Raw genomic sequence first — 20,060 nt, forward strand, 5'->3', positions numbered from 1 at the left:
TTCCTCTAGAGCTTCGCAAATGGCAACTATCTGAATGCGCATCATTTAATTGAAATATCAGTAAACGTCCGATTTTTTTAAAAAATACACTAGTTTTATCGTATGGGAACCACGAGTGATCTCAGAGATCGTTTATAAAATACTACGAGCAACTTCAAATACTGAGCTCTTTTATGTGTAGAATAGTCGGCCGCTCAGCGTACGCATCTAGTGTGAACCTACACGAGCGTATTCTTTTGTTCACACATGTAGCGCATCGTACGCTATAGCCTATTGTCGGCTTGGTGAGTACGCGTACTGCAGATTGAGTCGACGTTCACACTGAGGCCGACTGTGAGTATACTCACAGTCAGCGGCGGACAATACGTTTGGTGTGAACAATCCCTTATATAAACTTAAACGTATTAAAGATAGTAACTCATCGAATGTTTTACTGTCATACGAAAATATTTCTTGAACTTATTTGGATAAAGTCTATATTCGAAATATAAAGTATGAAATTGACCAAGAAAACATCTCTTCAAATTTAAGGGATGTACCCACAATCTCTTCTTTTTATTATTTTCGTCTTCCTCTAGAGCTTCGCAAATGGCAACTATCTGAATGCGCATCATTTAATTGAAATATCAGTAAAACGTCTGATTTGAAAAAATAAATTACGCTAGTTTTATCGTTTATAAAATACTAAGTGCAACTTCAAATACTGAGCCCTTTTATGTGTAGAATAGTCAGCCGCTCAGCGTACGCATCTAGTGTGAACCTACAAGAGCCTATTCTTTCGTTCACACATGTAGCGCATCGTACGCTATAGCCTATTGTCGGCTTGGTGAGTACGCGTACTGCAGATTGAGTCGACGTTCACACTGGGGCAGACAGTGAGTATACTCACAGTCAGCGGCGGACAATACGTTTGGTGTGAACAATCCCTCAGTTTGGCACAAAATTATAACATTCATTGATTATTGATATAATAATGTTGTTTTAATGCTCCTCAATTGTTAAAACGGTAAACAACCAGCAAAAATATTTTTATCGTAACTGCAACGCCATTGCAAAGTTACGTCGTCAGTTCAATCGCGACGTGTCAGGAACGCATTCTCTGAATGGCCGAACTATAAAGACCTTTACATTTAAAAGTCGATCTTTCAACAGCAATCCTCGACGCAGCAGAAACGTATTTTGTATGAAGAAAATTAAACGGTACATGAAGAAAACTAAAAAGGTCGGCTAAATAAGGTTGTATTGTATTTGTTGGGCTAACCTTTTAGTTTCTGGTCGTCTATAATGCGCTGGTTTTTCGCGTTATTGTTTGGAAGTAGAGGGGAGCAGTCTTCATCGTCTTTCTTGCCACGATTTGATGCGGAAGCCGATTTCGCTGGTGCCTGGTGTAAACAAATATGTATCAGTTTCTCAAGCAGATTTCTCTCTACAACTCTCAGTGGTAAATAAGACCGAAGTTAATAGTGACTCATTTCCTCTGTATCAAAGCAGATTATGCAGTTAGATAAAAAAAATTAAGAGACAAAATAACCAAAAAAATAATTATTTTAAGTATCCTCTCGATCTTTTGGCTTTCTCATCTTTAACATAAATGTAGCTACGTTAACGAAGATGTTATCGTATCGTCCGTGAATATATTTTTTAACATGCTTATGTTAACTTCACTTGTAACTATGTATGTAAGAAAATCTTGGAATCTTAATTTGACCCACGTCCCGGTCTTCGATTCGGAGGAAATTTTGCACACGCTCTGAGTTCTGATGACAATACATGAAAAGCGTGTTTTTTGGTTTTTTGAAAAATTAATTTATTTTATTCTCTAACTCACCTTGCCCTTGACAGCGACGCCCTTCTTCTCAGCTTCCTTCTTCAGAGCGCCGGCGGACTTGACACCGCGTGGCTCGTCCTTCTTCCCTTTAGAAGGCGGTAATGGCTGCACGGGTAGATTCGGTCGGGCCTTATCTAATGCCGCTTGAACTACGGTTTTGGAGCCGGGCTGGTGAGAAAATGAGAAAATTAGTTAATGTTACTGGTTGAGTGGATCAAGAGATTGTTTATAATACTTAGCTTATGATCGTAGTCGGCTGATCATCCTGACATAACGAGTTCTTCCGTGTTTCGGAGACAGAAGGTAATGGCTGTAATTTACACATCTTTGGCGGTCGTTATGCGTAGCCAGAAGTCAGTAAGTCTTACTTACCAAGGGGTATTGGGTTGCCTGGGTAACTGGGTTGAGGTGGTCACATAGGCAGTTGCTCCTTGTAAAACTCTGGTACTCACTGGTTTGGCCAGTAAATGACGGTAGATAATGGTGTCGAAAATTTTTACCAGGGGTAGGCCGGGTAACTGGATTGAGGAGGTCAAATAAGCAGTTTGCCCGGAAGCTAACTCCTACATAGTTGGGAAAAGACCTTGCCGCATTAAGTCCGCCAATCTATACTTATATTATAAAGCTAAAGAGTTTGTTTGTTTGCTTGAACGCGCTAATCTCAGGAACTACTGGTCCGATTTGAAAAATTCTTTCAGTGTTAGATAGCCTATTTATCGAGGAAGGCTGTAGGTAACTTTTTATTCGGGTTCGTGAAGAGGTTCCCACGAGATGCGGGTGAAACCGCTGGCAGAAGCTAGTGTACCAATATTTGTAAGTATAAAAATAAATAAATAAAAGGTTAAGCAGATGACGAGTATCACACCTTGAGCTTTTCGAGCTGTCGGTGCATGGCGTCGACGCCGAGGTGCAGCATGAAGGGCAGCACGCAGTCGGCGGCCGCCTTGCGCACGTCGGCGGCGCGGTCCTCCACGCTCGCGTACAGCAGCGGCACGCACACCGCTAGCTCCTCGCGGGGGAACGACTTTGGTGCCACTGTGAGGTAAATAACAAATCATTATTGTATATTTCATAGTCAATATCACGAAATACATGTGACGCGTGATAATTCCGCTAAAATCAAGTAAGGCCGCTTGTCCACCGCCGCCGTCAAAGGACAGTCACCGAGAACCAGATTATTTCGGGTCGAGTTTAAGATAACATGAAGGCTATCGCGTGTCCACCGCGCCGATATATCGGTGGCTCAGTTTTTGCTCGACAAACGGCCGAAGTGCGAACAAAATTGTGCTATTATTTCGTCACGCTTGCAAGAAGTCACGATAGCTACAATATAATTTTGTAGCCGTTTTTGACACAACAGAACAGACTATCTAACATTTGATACTATATATTTCATGCACAATTTATTCTCTCAAACAACCCTTACCATTAGGCAAATGTTCAGCCAGCCACTGCAGTAACGTAGCTCTTAACAATGGACTGCCGGATTTGAGAGCGTCGAATAACATCTCGCCTTCGAGCGGCGCTTGAGGTCCGGCTTCGCGGCACCACGTCTCCACGCACGACACTGCGGACGTTCGGATCCATTGCTTGCTGTCGCCGAATGCTACGAACATATGGGTAAATAGTAGAATTAGAAGGAAATTAAGGTGACGACTATTGATAAGGAGGCCAGGAAAATTAAACCCATTTTGACAACATGCCATAAAAGACGCGGTAGCAAATTTAACGCAAAAGAAGAAGTCGTAAACAGTTGTTTTAAGTTGTAAGTCGTCGTAAGAAGTTTGTGGTATTTTTATTATGCATTTTGTCATTAGGCCTGGCAGATGGGTTAATTCCGTGATTAGCTGAATACATGGTTGTTAACTTTGCAAGAGACAATATTTCCAACGAAGAAAATTTGAACTTAGTGATTAAAAAACACAACATTTTTACTGTAAGATGGTAGAAATATAATTCAGACTGTAAACAATCCTTCGATTTTTTGTACATAAACCCCGACATATATTGACTTCTAGTTACTATAATTACCTTGAAAGAAAGCCGGGAAGAAAGTCCTAACATGCGTCTTACACCTGCTGCCCATGGCCGTGGCTAGCGCTTCACATATTTGCAGCGCAATCTGCGCTAGTTTCGAGTTGGAGTCTAACAGTCGAGCAGATAGGGCTGCGGGTAACTCGCCTAGCGACGGCTTGATTGGGGCAGAGTTCGTGATTAGGGCCTTGACCTTATCTAGGGCTTCGTTGCGGACCTGTGTGAAACGAAAAATATTTTTTTTTAAGCTTTAAATACATATTAGGTAAAGGGCATCAAACAAAAGACGGCTTATTTTAGCGAAATCTTGTGCTACTCAGAGACTGAAATAAAAACAATATTACATAGTTGTTAAGACTTAAAATACGTATATATGGTTAAACTTTATTGCCTTACTACAAAAACTTAAACATGTGTCAAACACTTGTCTAAAAAAAAGTGTAGCTACAAAATGGACCTTATTTCAACGTCATAATCTGACAATTTTTAGACAAATGTTAAACTGACGTTTAAAAGTTTCTGTGGTAAGACGGCAAGTGTCTGTAAAATTTAATTCTGCTTAATTCACAAATCCTAAATGAAAACATGATAAAAATGGCTGATGATAATGATGGTGCCTTGCTGGTAGATTGGGTCAAGCATGCATATACAGCATGTACAGTTACCTTCCAGTTCTTGTCGTTGATCTCAGCAATGAGCGCGTCGGTGACGAGCGGCGCGATGTCGGCGCGCGGCCGCGTGTCCTCCGCCGGCGCCGCCTCCTCCTCCGCCGCGTCCTCGAACGCCTCCTCTACGTCCTCGCCCACCGACGCCTTGCTGGCCGACTGCGGGGACAAATAATACGAAAAGTTTTGTATAGAACACCAACAAGTGCTGTGAGTATAGGCACATCCCCTAATTTGGTTGAGGCCTTTAATCTTTAATCAGTGGTCGTCTTTATCCGGCTGTGACGACTTAGTAAAGTGTGAATATACAATCAGGAACACTTTGAAATAAGTTAGAAAAAGAGTTACTTATATTTTCAATGTGACGAAAGACCGAAAGAGTGTTAAAATAGCCGGTAATATTGGGTTTATTAAAATAATCTGCGAATAATCAACATGAACAGGTACAAGAATAACCTTCACTCAAATAGCCTATAGCTTTATATGAAACCCATCTTTTTCAAAATGCTATTTTTTTTACTGATATATTGGTTTTTTTTTTACTGATATATTGGTTTTTTTTACTGATAAACAACTTAAAAATACATTATTCTTACCTTACTAACAGTACCAATCTGCCTAGTAGGTGTAGGCGGGGAGCTATTGGCATGTTTATCCAGCTCCAAGCTAATCAGCTGTTTAGTGGCCGGCTTCTCGCTGTCAAAGTGGTTGATCAACGAAGGACCCACGTATAGAGAGAGAATGCCGAGGAAATTCACTGCTGAAGTCCGAACGTTCGGGTTTGTGGCGGTTAAGGCTTTCTTGCAGTGAGCGATTATTGATTTTATGTTCATGCTGTAATGGAGAAGTTTTTGTTAGATGTTGAGTGGGAATAAAATATTATGTGGATATTTTTTATTTAAAGGAATAATAGTTTCTAATAATAATATTTTTCAACCTTAACTGCATTTTATTTAACTAAAACTTAATACTCTTCTCTCATTACTACAGATTCTTTCCAAGCTAAAGGATAACTCACAATGTATTTTTTTCTATAACTACTATTTATTTGGGAAAACAAACAGTAGTATATAACTGTACAGTAATAGTTAATTACCTAATGATCTCTCTAGAAACCTAAGTTTACTGTTGATATAACAAAACTTACTTGAAACCAAACTCCTTAATCGCATTGGCCATCCAGTTAAACATCTCAGACTGTACTTTAGGGTTCTTCTGTGAGTCCATAGCATATGTCAGTCCTTCATTGAGGACATGCTCTAAACCGCAGGCCTCAGCCAAGGACGTTAGGCAGTCAGCACAGATAGCTGAACAAGATGCTTCACCCAGTTTCGTTACTACGTCTTGGAGAACAAAGTCGGATGCTGTCCTGTAGGAAAACAAGGTAATATTTTTTATTTTTTTAATTATTGAAGTTATTTAATTCTGCTTGCAACTGTTGTTCTCAAAGCAAAGCCTTGCCGTGAAAATGCTAATTACTTTGTAACACCTTCAGGAGTCCCTTTTACGGACTACTATCAACTATGTACTGCATTCAATAAAATTTACAAGGTGTTGGTTAATTGACAACAAATGTTATTCTCTAGCTAGAGACACTATTTTGAGCCATTTTTGGATAGCGGTCACATAACGGTGATAAAGAAACAGTGAAATAACGATAATAAATCACGTGAATAAACCCAACTTACGTAGAAACAGGGAAGTTCTCAGTAATGTACTTGCAGGCCTCAAGCCGTGCCTTCAACACCTGCACATTGGTGTCTTTCAACCCTGGCTTCTTGTTCAGCGTGCGATACAGCACTTGTGAGGTGGCGTCGCCCGATGACAAGCTCTGTACTGTCGAGTGGAAGGATTGCACGGCAGATAGACGGCTCTTCCAGTTGCTGTCGCCGAGGCCTGGGGGAAGATTATGATATTGTCGTAAAGAACTAAGTATTTTATGAGCGTTGGCAAGTGTAATATAGCTGATGACGTAAATTCTATTATTTATTTACAATTCTCGTCAGCAGTAGATAGTAATATGATTTTTAACAAGACTTGATGACCAAAAACAGAGTTTAGGTAAGACAACTCTAAAAAATATGATAAAATAATACCATTAGTATGTTAAAATGTTGTTAATTATCAGGTCAGCGGATATGGAAAGAAGTTGATAATTTCCATTTTCTACACCCATAATTCATCCATAAAGAAAATGCAAGGAGACGTTCGAAAATGCTGTTCTTCAACATAATATGAGTAAATTATTTTGGATATGATTAGACGGCGGGAACCTACCTGACACAACATCCCCCGGGAACAACATCTCAGCCTTAGCATCGACCTCTTCCTGTGACAGTTCCTGTTCTCGCGGCGGACTCGGCTGCACGCGAGATGCCGGCGCTTTCTTAGCTGGGACTTTAGCTGTTAAATAACATAGTTCATAAAATTATATACTGTACAAAAACAAGTACATAAAGAAGAACATTAGGACGTTTTAAAGAATTACATAAGGAAGTATATTATGAAGTATACAAGGGTGTATTCAAGGCAGTACATAGGTTGAAAGTCGTAGACTACATAGGGAAGTATAAATAAGGATGTACATAGAAAAGTACATAAGTATACAAGTACATAAGAAAGTTTATAACGAGGCATACAGGTCCATAAATACGTAAGGTTTCTGTTCTGAAGATTGCTAGTACGATAGAGAACCGGTCCACTGGGCAGATTTCTAATAACTGCGACGGTCTATCCGTTGTTCTGCGCGATTAGAGATTGAAATTTATATAAAGCTAACCGATAGATCGTTATTGGAAGCCATAGTATTACCTCTTCCCCTAACCCCTTATTGGTGGTTAGGTAACATATTTCCTAAATAAAATAAAAATGTCGAATAGACTGAAGGTTAGCTTACCAGAATTAGGTCGTCTAACTGGTTTCGGGTTTGAAGAGCCAGCAGTAGGCTTGGCGTCGCCTTTACCCGACGGCGAAGGTGTGGGTTTCGCTTTCGTCTCTTTCTTAGGTGCCGCCACTTTCACTTGTATTACAGCCTAGAAAACAATCGTATAGGTAAAGTAATTGAGATATATTAAGCATTTTTTTCTGATACATATCCGAGTCCTTCTTAAAAGTTCACATTTAGATAAGTGTCTTTTGTCGAAAGATGTTCACTGACGGACAAAGGCTTCTTGGAAACTGCGCGATTTTACAGCGATCAGCATTGACTGCTTCCCGGCGACCTTGACTTTGCCATTTTATTGAAAAGCCGTAATAAGGCAAAGTCTATGACAGACACTATTACCAATCTCTCAAGTTGTTTGGTCCACATTCATGTCAAATCTACCAAATGGAGTTTGATGAAACTACGCAGTAATATAGCTAGTATAGGTTCAAAAGTCGTTTAACCGTCGTTTAACGTGAAAGCCGGTAGCAGAATCTAGTTATTGACAAACTTCAGTCTGGTATGACCATCCACACAATGCGAGGGGCGTACTACCGTACTAAATACAGTCTAGTACTAAGACCTCATCATTGCATGCACTAACCAGGGTCCGTACCAGGGCCCGTACCTTGTCTGCGAACTCTTTGATCTTCTGTTCCTTCAGGTTGTCCAGCTTGCCGATGTGGGGCGCGATGTTCTTTTCACCAACCAGTTTGGTTGCCGTGCCTAGGGCTTCTGCTGCCGCGTCACGGACGGCTGGGTCTGGGGAGGTTAGATAAAATTATGGAGTTATTCTTTCAATTTAGGTTACGAAAACATAAAATGGAATGCAATAAAAAACTGTAACTTCTACTACTAATATTCGTTTCTTCTGGTAGATGCTACCAAAAATATGTTTGCGTTGGCGCCAGTCCACAGTTAGCGTGTGTTTTTGCACAAGTGCATGCAAGCATGTATGTGTGTATCACTACACACATAGTATAAAACAAAGTAGCTTTCTCTATCCCTATACCTTTTTGTGCGCTTAAATTTTTTAAACTACGCAACGGATTTTGATGCGGTTTTTTAATAGATAAAGTGATTTAAGAGGAAGGTTTATATGTTAATCCAGCACCCGTGCGAAGAAGGGGCGGGTCGATAGTTTATGATAAACTAGTGAACTGACCTGGCTTCAATCGCCGTTTAAATATCGCAAAATGTACTGTTCTCCAAATATACAACTTACCAGCACTCTCCAACAACTTAAGCAGTCCAGCGACATAAGCTTTGACCAGCTTCTTGCCGAAAGCCGACGGCTGTGTATGACACAATGCTCGAGCTAGGAAGAGGGAACTCTCCGCTTTTATCGACGGGTTCTTATTGTCGAAGGCAGCTAGCATGTCTTCCATTATCGCTTCAAGGTTCGTCTGTAGAATAAAGATAAGTAATTTTTTTGTTTCTTTTTGTAAATTGTAGTTAATATTATTTTAGAGTGCTGATCTTCAGGGATAATTTACATATTTATTCGACAGATGCTTCCTGACGACCCTTAAGTTTGATATAAGCTGTTATAGATTATAATATAGATGAAAACTTGGGGAAGAGTAAAGTTTTATCTACGGATAAATGAATGGTTGGCATCTGAACTGCTCTTTTTCACAAATGTGGGGTATTTCGTAAATTGTAATCTTGGAACCAGTAATGAGTTATGGCTTTTGAAAGACACAGGAATTTTCAGACTGAATATGGCACTTCTCTCTGCCCTGATCCCATGTTATTTGAGATCGGCGCGATATGGTTTCCACTACCATATCTCTCTGTCATCTAGATTGAGAATGGAACAATATAGCATCATATATTAAATTCCAACTTACACAAGGATAAATAGCATCAATAGCTTCTCTCAAGGCCGTCACAACATTAGTTTTCTTCTCTTTAAACTTCTCAAGTATGGCTTGCACACAGGCGCAGGCGTACGGAGAGAATTTGTTGCGAAGCCCTGTAGCGACCATGCCGAGGAGACGACCGCCTAACGCGACTAGCATCACGTTTGTGTCTTTTGATATCACCTGGAAGAAAAGTATGGTCTTATGTCATGAGTTTTGTGGGAAGAATTTAGGGAATTGTGGCGAAAATTGGAGTTGAGTGTCTCATAAGGTTTGATTGTTTGAAATAGACGAAGTGGCTGACACTTGTTGTCTGACTTAATGCTGAACTTAAATAAAATACATTTTTATTGTACACACATTAAACACTAACAAAACATTAAACACACACACAGTACACACATTTTTATTGTTTTATGTTTGTGTTTCATGTTTACTTTTTGTAATTTGTGTTTGGCTTGCGTTGTAATAATGTAGTTTCTTTTTTTTTTAAATAAAAACACAAAATAATAAATGGATTAGAATATCCCATAATCATACAAGACTGGACAAGACATGAGATATTTCTTTATTATAAAATTGGTTTAAAAGACAATACCTTTTTCAAAGCTCTGACCAAATCAGCGTAATCTCCCGGTTCAAGTTTGGGGGCGGACTTCAACAAATTCTCCAAGGCGTCGAGAGCCTCTTTCCTTTCCTGCCATTTCTTAGCTTCCAGTTTATCGTAGAAGTCCTTCGGCAATTTCGATAGGATCTCTACTGGGTCCAGTAGATCGTACGGGTCCATTTCTCCGGAATCTCCGGCGCCTGCTTCGGCGTCGTCATCTTCGGCTGCGCCTGAAGAATAATATAAAAGTTAATTGATATAAAAGGATTGTACAAAAAAGATGTTACGGCACATAAGTTTGTCATATACCTAAAGATGATTTGGCAAATTCAAAATTACTTGAATAGGGTTTAGATCGCACCACTTCTTACTTTTTTCCTACAATTTGCAATATTTATGGATGATACCGTGAACGTGGGTGGGTGCCATGAAATGGGTAGGCACAGATAGCACACTCAGCTGCGTCTGGTGAGACTTCGACCCCCCAACATTGTTGGGAAAAGGCTGGGCAGATAATAAGATACTCACCATCAGCGCAGTCAGCGGCGGGTGTGTCCCGCACTCTGTTCTGCTGCGACCTGAGGTAGCGGGTAGGCTGGGCGGCGCCACCACCAGAACTGAAGGATTCTCTCAGTTCCTGCTGTATTACTGCTTGGAGGGACGCTATGTGAGGCTCTATGGCTCCTCCTATCCATCTGTGAAATGGAATTACATACTTATATTGTTTTGTACTTATAGTGTAGAGGTAAAGTTAAAAGTGTTCTTATTGGTGCTGGGGTTGCGGGATTGTTCGAAAGAGTTACCGCAGCCCTGTTACATAAAGGGCTTCAGAAGGAATATGGAGACCAGAGAATTAACTTGCACATTTTCACCAGTAAAATATAATCAATTATGAAAGGTAATATACCACGGCCAAATATGAGGTCAAAAGTTAGTGTTTATACAATACTTTATTTACTGTGTAAAGAATGCTTTGTTTGTGTTCACGAGTATCTTGTTAACTCAATAAATTTACTGTCATCACGATGTAAAGTTGTAAAACTTACTTTTACATCTTTTGTAAGATAAATTGGGTCAATGATAATATTTGACATTTACACATCCTGAACAAAGGCATTCATTGGTTTGTATCAATGTCAATCATTATATGCTTTTGTAAGATATGATAACTTATTGGTGTATGAGTGAAGAGACCCTTATAAAGCATGTATTGATAGATTGACGAAATATGGCCGATTGATTGATGAACATCTGGTAGGTAAGTGTTGAAAGCATTGCAGATGTGTTGCTAACCCAAAAGAAGCCCTTGTGGCTTAGTCCATTATGTGCCGTCTATGTTCCTCCGTATTTTGGAAGCTACGTTAAATGGGTGTGTTTCGAGAGATATTTGAACATCTTTTGCATTCTTACAAGGGGTTTGTGCTTTGAAGAAGTCAGATAGGCGGTACTGGTACTCAGCTGCATCCACTTAAGAATAAAAGCCAACCCCAACATATTTTGGGAAAAGGCTAGACACATATTGAATGCCAAAATTAAAATAAAACTTACCTGTGCATTTCAATAACAAGCGCCTTCATCTCATCTCTGACCCCCTTGTCTCTGTCAGACAGCAGTATAGGTATTTTCTTCACCATAGGTTTAATGGCTATCACTTTGTTGCCAAACTGTTTGAGTGATGTGTGCAGGGCCGATACACAGGCGGCTACAACTTTAGGGTTCTTTTGCTCCATGCCTTTGATCAGTTCTTCCTCTACAATCTCGTGTTTCTCTATTTCTATGTACATTAGGGTTATCTGTGAATAAATTAATGGGTTTTACTACTGTGAGATTATAGGATACCTAAATAAATAAAACAATGAATGTATTTCTTTGCTATTTTAACATTTATCATGTCAGCGTCGCTATGTTGGGTCCAAATAAAAGTTTCTCTTTTTATCTAATGTGTTATTTACTTTGCTATTTCGTAATATTGCACATCAATCATGCATGGCCTACATAAGTTCCTTTGTTGTGACATTGCATGCGATTTTTCCCTAAACAATTGAGCAATAGATTTACGAATCAGTGATATCATCATAGTCCCGACACGATTAACAAAATTTTCAGAACCGAGTTTGTTAACTGCTTTATTATTTATTCAAGTGAAATAGTAATGAATAAGTTCCTCTTTCCTTATTAACATTAAAATTAAAATGACCGGTACTTTTATTTTGACGATGACGATCAATAAAAATGCATTTATTTGAATCATAAACGCCATTAATAATGCCTTTCGAAAACTTTACATTCGTCATTTAATCGGGGGTCAATGACTTATTTTATTCAATGTAACATGACCGGGTTACAGATTGTTCTTAATAAAACTAGGCCAAGTAAACCACAGTTTGATATAATAAATTATAAGAATTTGGAATGATGAATATTGTATTGTGACTGTAAACGGAACCGAGTGTTTTCTTTCATTGGTATGCTTGAGTGACGTTCAGAAAGTTATTGGTCATATTATTCGATAAATGGTGAGTGTTCCGATTGGCTCAATTACAGGATGATATTGTGTGAAGAGTAGGTAAGTATAATGTATGTTTGAGCCAGGTTATTGACCATTGTATGAAGACAACCTATACATTAAAATGGTACATACAGAAAAAAAAACGTTTATAACGAAAGAACATTGAATAGTAGGATCTTTAAAGCCCGATCGGATCAAGTTGACCCACAAAACGTAACGCACTGACCTGTAGAGCAATGTCCTTAGTCTTAGTCCTGGGGGCCGCGATGCACTTGGCAACGATACCTGACATCACCTCCCCGGTCGTCTTGCCGGCGTGGCCGCAGTTCTCCACGAACACTAAGGCGGCCTCCAGACCTGAAGAGAGAAAGCATTAAATAAATAATTTAATTCCATATTTTTAATGGGATGAAACTTGCTTAATATAGCTGCAGTTCATTATAGATTCGTAGGGTTATAGTGAACGGTGTTACGCAAAAGAAAAACTTCGGAGTATATAAGTAGCTTATATCACCTCATGGATACGCATATGAATGATATTCTGCATTCCCTAAGGGTTTAAAAAGACGTGGGTATACTTGGATATATTCAAATTCAATGTTGGGGCGAAGATCGATAAAGTCATTAAACCAAGTGCTATTCAAGACTGGTCACAAATTAAGAATATAGCATTTTTTATAAAAAAACCCTTTGGATAAGTTGTGGCCTCTAAATGAATCCTTTATTAATCTTTCAACTTTTACAATACATACGCATCTATATCATACATCATGATAAAATTGCATGCATGTATAATCAAGCATGACCGGTTAATCAGGATCACAATAAATGCCAAGGCACTACCTGAAGCATTAAACACTATACATTATACAGAGGCCTAAGTTCATCGACAACATAAACATCCGTTTTTCTTAAAACAATTGTTTACCTTGAACATTCGCCGTGGAAATTCATAGTAAACATATTGTTTAAAAAAAACTGGCTGTTATGTTATCGGTGCAATTAGGCCTGAGTGATAGAGTTGCACTTTTCAAGGCGGTAGTAGTTACAATTTGTCAGAAAAGTGACGGGAATACGTTTAGTACAATTTCCTTTTCCATTTTAATGTTGTTTTACACGACAATTTTGCATAAAAGCGTGGGTTGTGCCGCCAGTTGGCTCATCAGATATAGCCTACAATCTAGACGTAATGACAACTTTCTAGACGAAAGATTAAACATCTTATCATCGTCGTAACATCTTAGATTGATCAAAGATATCTTACCAAATAAATTAATATTATCGACCCGCATCACAGTAAAAGAATCGATAAAATTTTCTGTAGAACTCTAGGGTTAGATAGCGTGACTTTTAAAGGGTTTCCGTGAAAATATTTATCGGTCGATGACCTTTAGTTGTAATGTAGCGACAAACGACGCACAAACAATGAAAAAAAAAACATCGATCGGCATTTGTTTTTACTGTGATTGTTTTGTTACTAATGGAAACAGCCTAGTTCAGACTAATGTAACTGGCTGGTGAGGAATTCGCGCTAAAACATCGTGGATATGCCAAAATGTTTGTGAATATGTCTTGTTGCTAGTACCCAGTCTGTGTTGCAGTTAAAATGCTATTATTATGCTGCATTCCAGTCGGTTACGCCGAATTCGCGTCATCAATCGACAGCAGACTGCAGTTTGTTTGCATCCTTGCATTTCGCAATGAAAATATATTCTGTGTTTTCCCAACATGAGAATAGCTCTTGTAGAAAGGTTTTACATTACCGAGAAGCTAATTTACTATACCTACCTTTCGAGTGTACCAATAAAGTAGTGATTTAATCAAGTAAAACCCCCGCCTCTATATTAAACACGTAAATAATATTCCTTTGACGTCACCCTGTAGTCTGGAGTATTGTCTTAATTAAGATCAAACCCTTCAACCAATTCCTTTAACAAAGTGCTTGATTAAGACACTTCAACAATTGAATTCGACTCGATAGTCAGTAGCTACTAAGATAAAAGCGCAAAGGAATAAGCTTACTAACATAGTAGTAAAAATAACTATACAGCCAACCAAATTAGATGTAGATAAAGGTTAAACTAATGAAAGTCACGCTTCGACAATAACAGGATCAAGTATTAAACCCCATTCGCGTATTTACGAGGCGTTTGGCTACCTCACGTGTGACAGTGTGATGCCATACAATAGGACAAACCATGTGATAATACATGTGACAAAGAAACCTTGTAATAAAACATAATTACTAAAACGTCAAGAGTTCAGAACAAGCTTCAATTGGATTATAACTTTAAATGACTCATGATTCCGCCGAGACGATGATGACTGAAGATAATGAACTTTTACGGTCAAATAGAAAGTAGTTCTACAGTTCCAAGACTTATTTAAATCTGAATTCTACCAGTGAATTGCATAAAGTGAAATATTAGAACTTTGATTATTAGAAAGTAGTAGACGAACGATTGGAAATTCGATATCTTTGATGTTATTGCGAGATAAAAAAGTTGTGATATACCTTTTACCAATAGATTTTGGTCTTATAATGTGATGTCGTGTAATGTAATGTCTTTCAGAAATATTATCATTAACGACTGAAATCTTTGTTTGTTAGAACACGCTAATCTCAAGAACTATGAACGACGAGTTTAAAAATCTTTCAGCGCTACATTTTCGGGTGCATGAAGTGGTTCTTTTTCGACGCGGGTGTAACGGCGGAGAAATAGTGTAATCAAAAATCGAAAATCTGACTGTCCATTGCCTAACTCCGTATTACATGAAGCTTAATCAAAACTAAAGTTGTAAATACAGCTTCGACCAAAACAAGCATCATGTTTTATGAGAAGTAATGAACGTCATCTCATGATTAACAGGGTCTTTGTTCCCGATAAAAGCAGTTGTAAATCGCAACCATTTTGTTATGGTTTGGTTACATACATGAGCCAATCGGTACAGTCATACAACAGAATGCATGAACGATTTTAAACGGTACGAATGAGATGCTACATTTGAAATCGTGATCATGTTATGGACGAGAAATCGATTCATTCTTGGAAAGCTTTATTTTTTCATTGACATGTATTTCCACGAATAAAATAACTTTATCATAGTCGAAGTCGTTTTAATAATTGCCAAAAACCATCTTCTCAAAAGATCGTTCATTGTTCTTTATAGTCGTCTACCTACAGACAAAAACTGTCAGGAAACAATTAATAAGAATTAAAATGCCTTTGTTCAAGTAAATAGAACCATTAGAAAAGATAAGAATACTTAAATAACTCCCGGTTTTACATATACACAGCACGCGTATCATCGTCTAATTCAAACTAGATGCAAATGCAGTCTAGAATATTAAATACCTCGACTATTGCACTTGCGACTTACGTAGGCTAAGCCAAGGTATATTTCAAGGCAGGCTGCTAAGTATAAAGATATTCAGTATCAACTAACAGCTTCAGGAAGCAATTACTCTTGAAGTCAGATACCCTCAATTGAGTGTAATCAAGTATTTCCATAATAATTATCCAGACTCTCAAGCTTGTCAGCCATAACAGATTTAGGATCAACCATATAGTTCTGTCTTTTCTATAAATATTAAGAGATGAAACAGGTAGACATATAGTAGATTGAATTTTGACATTAGGTCTTTATAAATTATGTCTTAGGAATAAGCGGATACACAGTTATTTACAGACAAAATGAAATGTGGCTTTCATTCAGAATAGTATACCACAAGACAGCTCTATATAAGGAGTTACATCTAAGATATAATAAAAAGGAATAGTGACTCAGTTGGTCATAACTCACAAAACTTCAGGCACGCCACGACTTCTGAAATTGGTTTCGACTGTTTGTGTGATTATGGCCAAGCGATTATGGCCTCTATGAGATATGGCGCCAAGATTGTAAACAGTCTAAAGTAACTTACGCCATCACTTACATCCAACTTATGTGATAAATTCTAAAAAGGATGGTTTATCTGACCTTGACATAAACCATTAAATAATGTTACCTGGCCAAATCTTTGAATAATTAAAATGATAAACAGGTCTGAATTATACATAGAACAAAATTAACATAAATAAGCCTATTTGAAAGAAAATTAATTTTAAGTGATTTTTTTAACAGACTTCCCAAAAAGGAGGTTCTCAATTCGGCCCGCATATATTTTTTTTTCCATCTCAAGTTTTTAATTTTCACAGTAGCATTTACAATATTACATGTGAAAATGTTTAGGCTATAGTTGCCAAAATAGAATAGCTTTTGTTTGTTTAGCACGCTATTCAGCTTCCTATCCATTTTATTTATAGCTGGGGCATAGAGTTTTGTCTTGCATGTTTATGTGTCTGCATAGTAATATCCTATTTCCTTATAGACGAAAGGTTCCAGCAAATGGGTATCAAGCAAGAAATTGTCAGTTGCCATTGAACCTAGAAACTGGCTTATTGCCAAAAGGCTAGACCATTAAATGGGCGTGGGGATTGTCAACAATCCAATCTTTGTTTAAAAAGTCTCAGGCTACAGAATACATAAAATATTGTATTTTTTTTCTAGTAATTGTATGCATCCTAATTTATTAATTCTGTTAATATCAGCTGTGTATTTATGAGGAGGAGTACATTTACAACTGGATTAAATGTCAGCCATATAACTGGGGTGTAAGACATCGGAAGAAATCCAAAAAATTGACCCCTTTCATGAAAAATACAACATTTTTATCTTAAATTCCAATAAAGAAAACAAATCATCTTGTGTGAGTGCAATTACCAGCTGTAGATAATAAGACTTAAAATTCCATACATAATGATTCATAAAACATGTAAACAAACAAAATTTGTTACACATACCTTTCTCCTGAGCCACGGCATTGCTGTCAGTGACAAACTTTTTGATCAGTCCCAAGTATTTGTTCCACTCCGGGGACTTCTCATCGTCAATCTGGTTGAATAGCTTGATGGCCTCCTCGTAACCAGCTACCCTAGCCTTCCATAACTTGTGTACACATTTCTCTTCTGTCGGCAATTTCTTATATTCATTCTCATCCTCCATTTTTGTGTTAGCGAGTCAAATTTTGATTCAAAACTGTTAACAAATGGAAAAATTTGTAATGTATATTTATCTTAAATTTTATACAAGTAATATATAATAATAATATTCTCTTATTTGATGAAGGCATGTACATTCATACTGTAGTAAATAGTATTCCTTTTTAAAGAAATAATTTGCATTAAACTAGTTCACTTATATAGATAGATATTTGTTTTTAATTTGCTCTTGTATCCGAGCATCCGTTAAAGAGCTACACTGCCATAGACAGACAGACACACATAATGGTCAAAGTTACTACTTATAATAGTAGTACCACAGATTATATAATAGTTACTACGTAACAGATAAATCACTCCATACAAAATGGTCCATACCTACTGTTATAAGCACCTACAAGTTCCCCAACTACCTACAAATTCCTAGCTGCGTTATAAAATGAACCTTAAAAGCTCGAGCGCTTGATTGTTATTCCAATGCGATAGCGCACAGTTCAGTGACCGCAACCGTGCCGTGGCCGTGCTTAGGGTTGCTTCTTACAATTAATTAATATTTAAGTAGGAAAACAAAGTTACGCTTATTTTAAGATAGCCTTTTTTAAAACTGAGTTTTTAAATAAAAAGTAATATCAATAATATTTTTCTTTAGTTAACTATTGTATTGCCAACTAAAATGGAGTGTAGGTACATATTACTAAATATTAACTAATACGTAAGCATAGGTAAATACTTAAGTAAAGCTTTCGTCAAAATCAAAGGCAGTTTCCAACTATTTTTTGAGCACAAGTGCCATACCCCATATGGTACAATTCCGTCGAGTGTTGATACATACCTAAAATTGGTTTCTGCGTAGCGACACGCGTAATGTTCCGAGTCGTCATTAAGTTGGACCAGAACTATACCTACTTACACTTGAGATGTGTTTTGAGCTACAAAACTCACAATACAGTTCATATAACTAAGTAGGTATCTAAAGTAAAATAAGTACCTAATGATCTCTGTTGTTAAAATCATAAAGTAGATAAGTATTAATTTATTAAAAAAAAATAGAATTACTAGATAAGTTCATAAATAGAAAATGTTTCTAAATCTTACAATAGTCGCATATAAACCAACACAACTCAAAATAATCCATCAGTTTGTTAGGTAGCTTAAAAAACCTAATAAAAACCAACAGCATAACATGCCACGAAATAAAAATAATAATATTGGAACACGCGCGGCGCGTGTGACTATTGAAAGCCCTGAGCCGCGTGGGGCTACCGGTAACCCAGCGAGCGGTAGGCATTTATCGCTCGCAAGTACGTCGAGTGACAGAGGCCTGGTAGTACCCATACCTTGGTTAAATATTAATTTACACTGACACACTCCTCTTAAAGCAGATTGAAACTAAATAATGAATCAACATTTGTATATGACAAGGTTTTGTAAACAGAAGGCAGTGATTTTTCTGAACATGAGGGTATCAGTAACAAAGACCATATGTGGGTTAGTGACCATTATAGACTTGTTTCCTTTACAGTGTTCATGTTAGCCCTGAATACAATTACATGTGCATAACTTACAATTTACGTTTGACCTTTAGGTACAAGATTGCAGTTCCCTACCAAGGCCATGAAGGTGAGTTTCTTACTGAATAAGGGTATATAGAAGATCATAATATAAAATCTCAACCATCTAGCTGCGTTATCGACATTCGAGGAACAATACATGGTAAACAATGCCATGTAACATACTTACTGTAGAATTACAATTCCAATGAATACTAACTGACTCATACAACATGCAATGCACAACTAATTAGTAAATAACGTGGAGCTATTGTGTATCAACTTTCTTAAAGCGTAGGCGAACAACTTAGACAACTACGATCAATTTAGCGAAGCACAAAATACGTTAATACGTAAGAAACGGTGATTCAACCGATTCAACGACACCTGCTTTCCAATATACTAATGGCTACCTGGCCAATATTGCGGAACAAATAGTTAATTACGAGCCGGTTCATTTATAGCCGTGCCCGTTTTACACCGAGATGTGAAATTAGATCGCATCTCCGCCGACTGAGAACGCCCGACAAACGGTCACTTTCTCACTTTACAAACAAATCCAATCAAATGTCAGGAAACTTACCGTTACCAAGATGTGTTTGCTGTGTCCTCTTGATAAAACTTGATGTATTAAAACTAAACAACATAAACGATAATAAGCTCACATTATCCAGCAACAAGCAATATTATAACCGACAAAAAGAAATGCCTTTTTCTTTTTCGTCGTCGTTTTTTTAAGTTTGCGAAATGAAAATGGACGGAAGATTAATGTTGCCACAAGAAATTTTGTTCGTTACAAAACCATAGCTGTCAAAATAAAAATTACCTATGGATTTAGAAAAAGAAAAACTTAAATTATAATGGCGATTCATGTTCACCTGCAAAATAATTTAATACAACAAAGAAGAAAAAATTTCCACTGTAATAGGTAAGCAGGAAACTTTCAGTGCTGCCCTTAAACTTTAAATTTATTTTCTAACGATAATTCACTAGAAATGAAATAAAAAAATAAATTATATTTTCAATCAAGGAAGCAA

The 20,060-nt window shown here is 37.6% G+C and overlaps 1 protein-coding gene across 2 annotated transcripts in view; it reads right to left on the bottom strand.

The window, feature by feature from the left end:
• Positions 1-19,795, bottom strand: part of LOC124635558 (protein mini spindles) — a 37,700-nt gene extending 17,905 nt beyond the window's left edge. The window contains exons 1-20 of one of the 2 annotated variants that reach the window (XM_047171475.1): positions 19,607-19,795; positions 17,276-17,510; positions 12,658-12,788; positions 11,471-11,715; positions 10,451-10,617; positions 9,914-10,152; positions 9,304-9,498; positions 8,676-8,856; positions 8,079-8,212; positions 7,424-7,559; positions 6,805-6,930; positions 6,216-6,423; positions 5,675-5,896; positions 5,124-5,361; positions 4,528-4,686; positions 3,860-4,079; positions 3,255-3,434; positions 2,694-2,863; positions 1,829-1,996; positions 1,262-1,382 (exon numbers count right to left, since the gene is read on the bottom strand). In XM_047171475.1, the coding sequence (XP_047027431.1) occupies positions 1,262-1,382; positions 1,829-1,996; positions 2,694-2,863; positions 3,255-3,434; positions 3,860-4,079; positions 4,528-4,686; positions 5,124-5,361; positions 5,675-5,896; positions 6,216-6,423; positions 6,805-6,930; positions 7,424-7,559; positions 8,079-8,212; positions 8,676-8,856; positions 9,304-9,498; positions 9,914-10,152; positions 10,451-10,617; positions 11,471-11,715; positions 12,658-12,788; positions 17,276-17,477 (3,442 nt within the window). In that variant the 5' untranslated portion in view covers positions 17,478-17,510; positions 19,607-19,795. Of the gene's footprint in view, positions 1-1,261; positions 1,383-1,828; positions 1,997-2,693; positions 2,864-3,254; positions 3,435-3,859; positions 4,080-4,527; positions 4,687-5,123; positions 5,362-5,674; positions 5,897-6,215; positions 6,424-6,804; positions 6,931-7,423; positions 7,560-8,078; positions 8,213-8,675; positions 8,857-9,303; positions 9,499-9,913; positions 10,153-10,450; positions 10,618-11,470; positions 11,716-12,657; positions 12,789-17,275; positions 17,511-19,213; positions 19,531-19,606 lie in introns of those variants that run through there. The other variant, XM_047171477.1, reaches the window with a different exon arrangement.
• Between the last annotated feature and the right edge of the window lie 265 nt (positions 19,796-20,060).

The sequence above is a fragment of the Helicoverpa zea genome, chromosome 13 (genome assembly GCF_022581195.2).
Source record: "Helicoverpa zea isolate HzStark_Cry1AcR chromosome 13, ilHelZeax1.1, whole genome shotgun sequence".
Taxonomy (NCBI): Eukaryota; Metazoa; Arthropoda; class Insecta; order Lepidoptera; family Noctuidae; genus Helicoverpa; species Helicoverpa zea.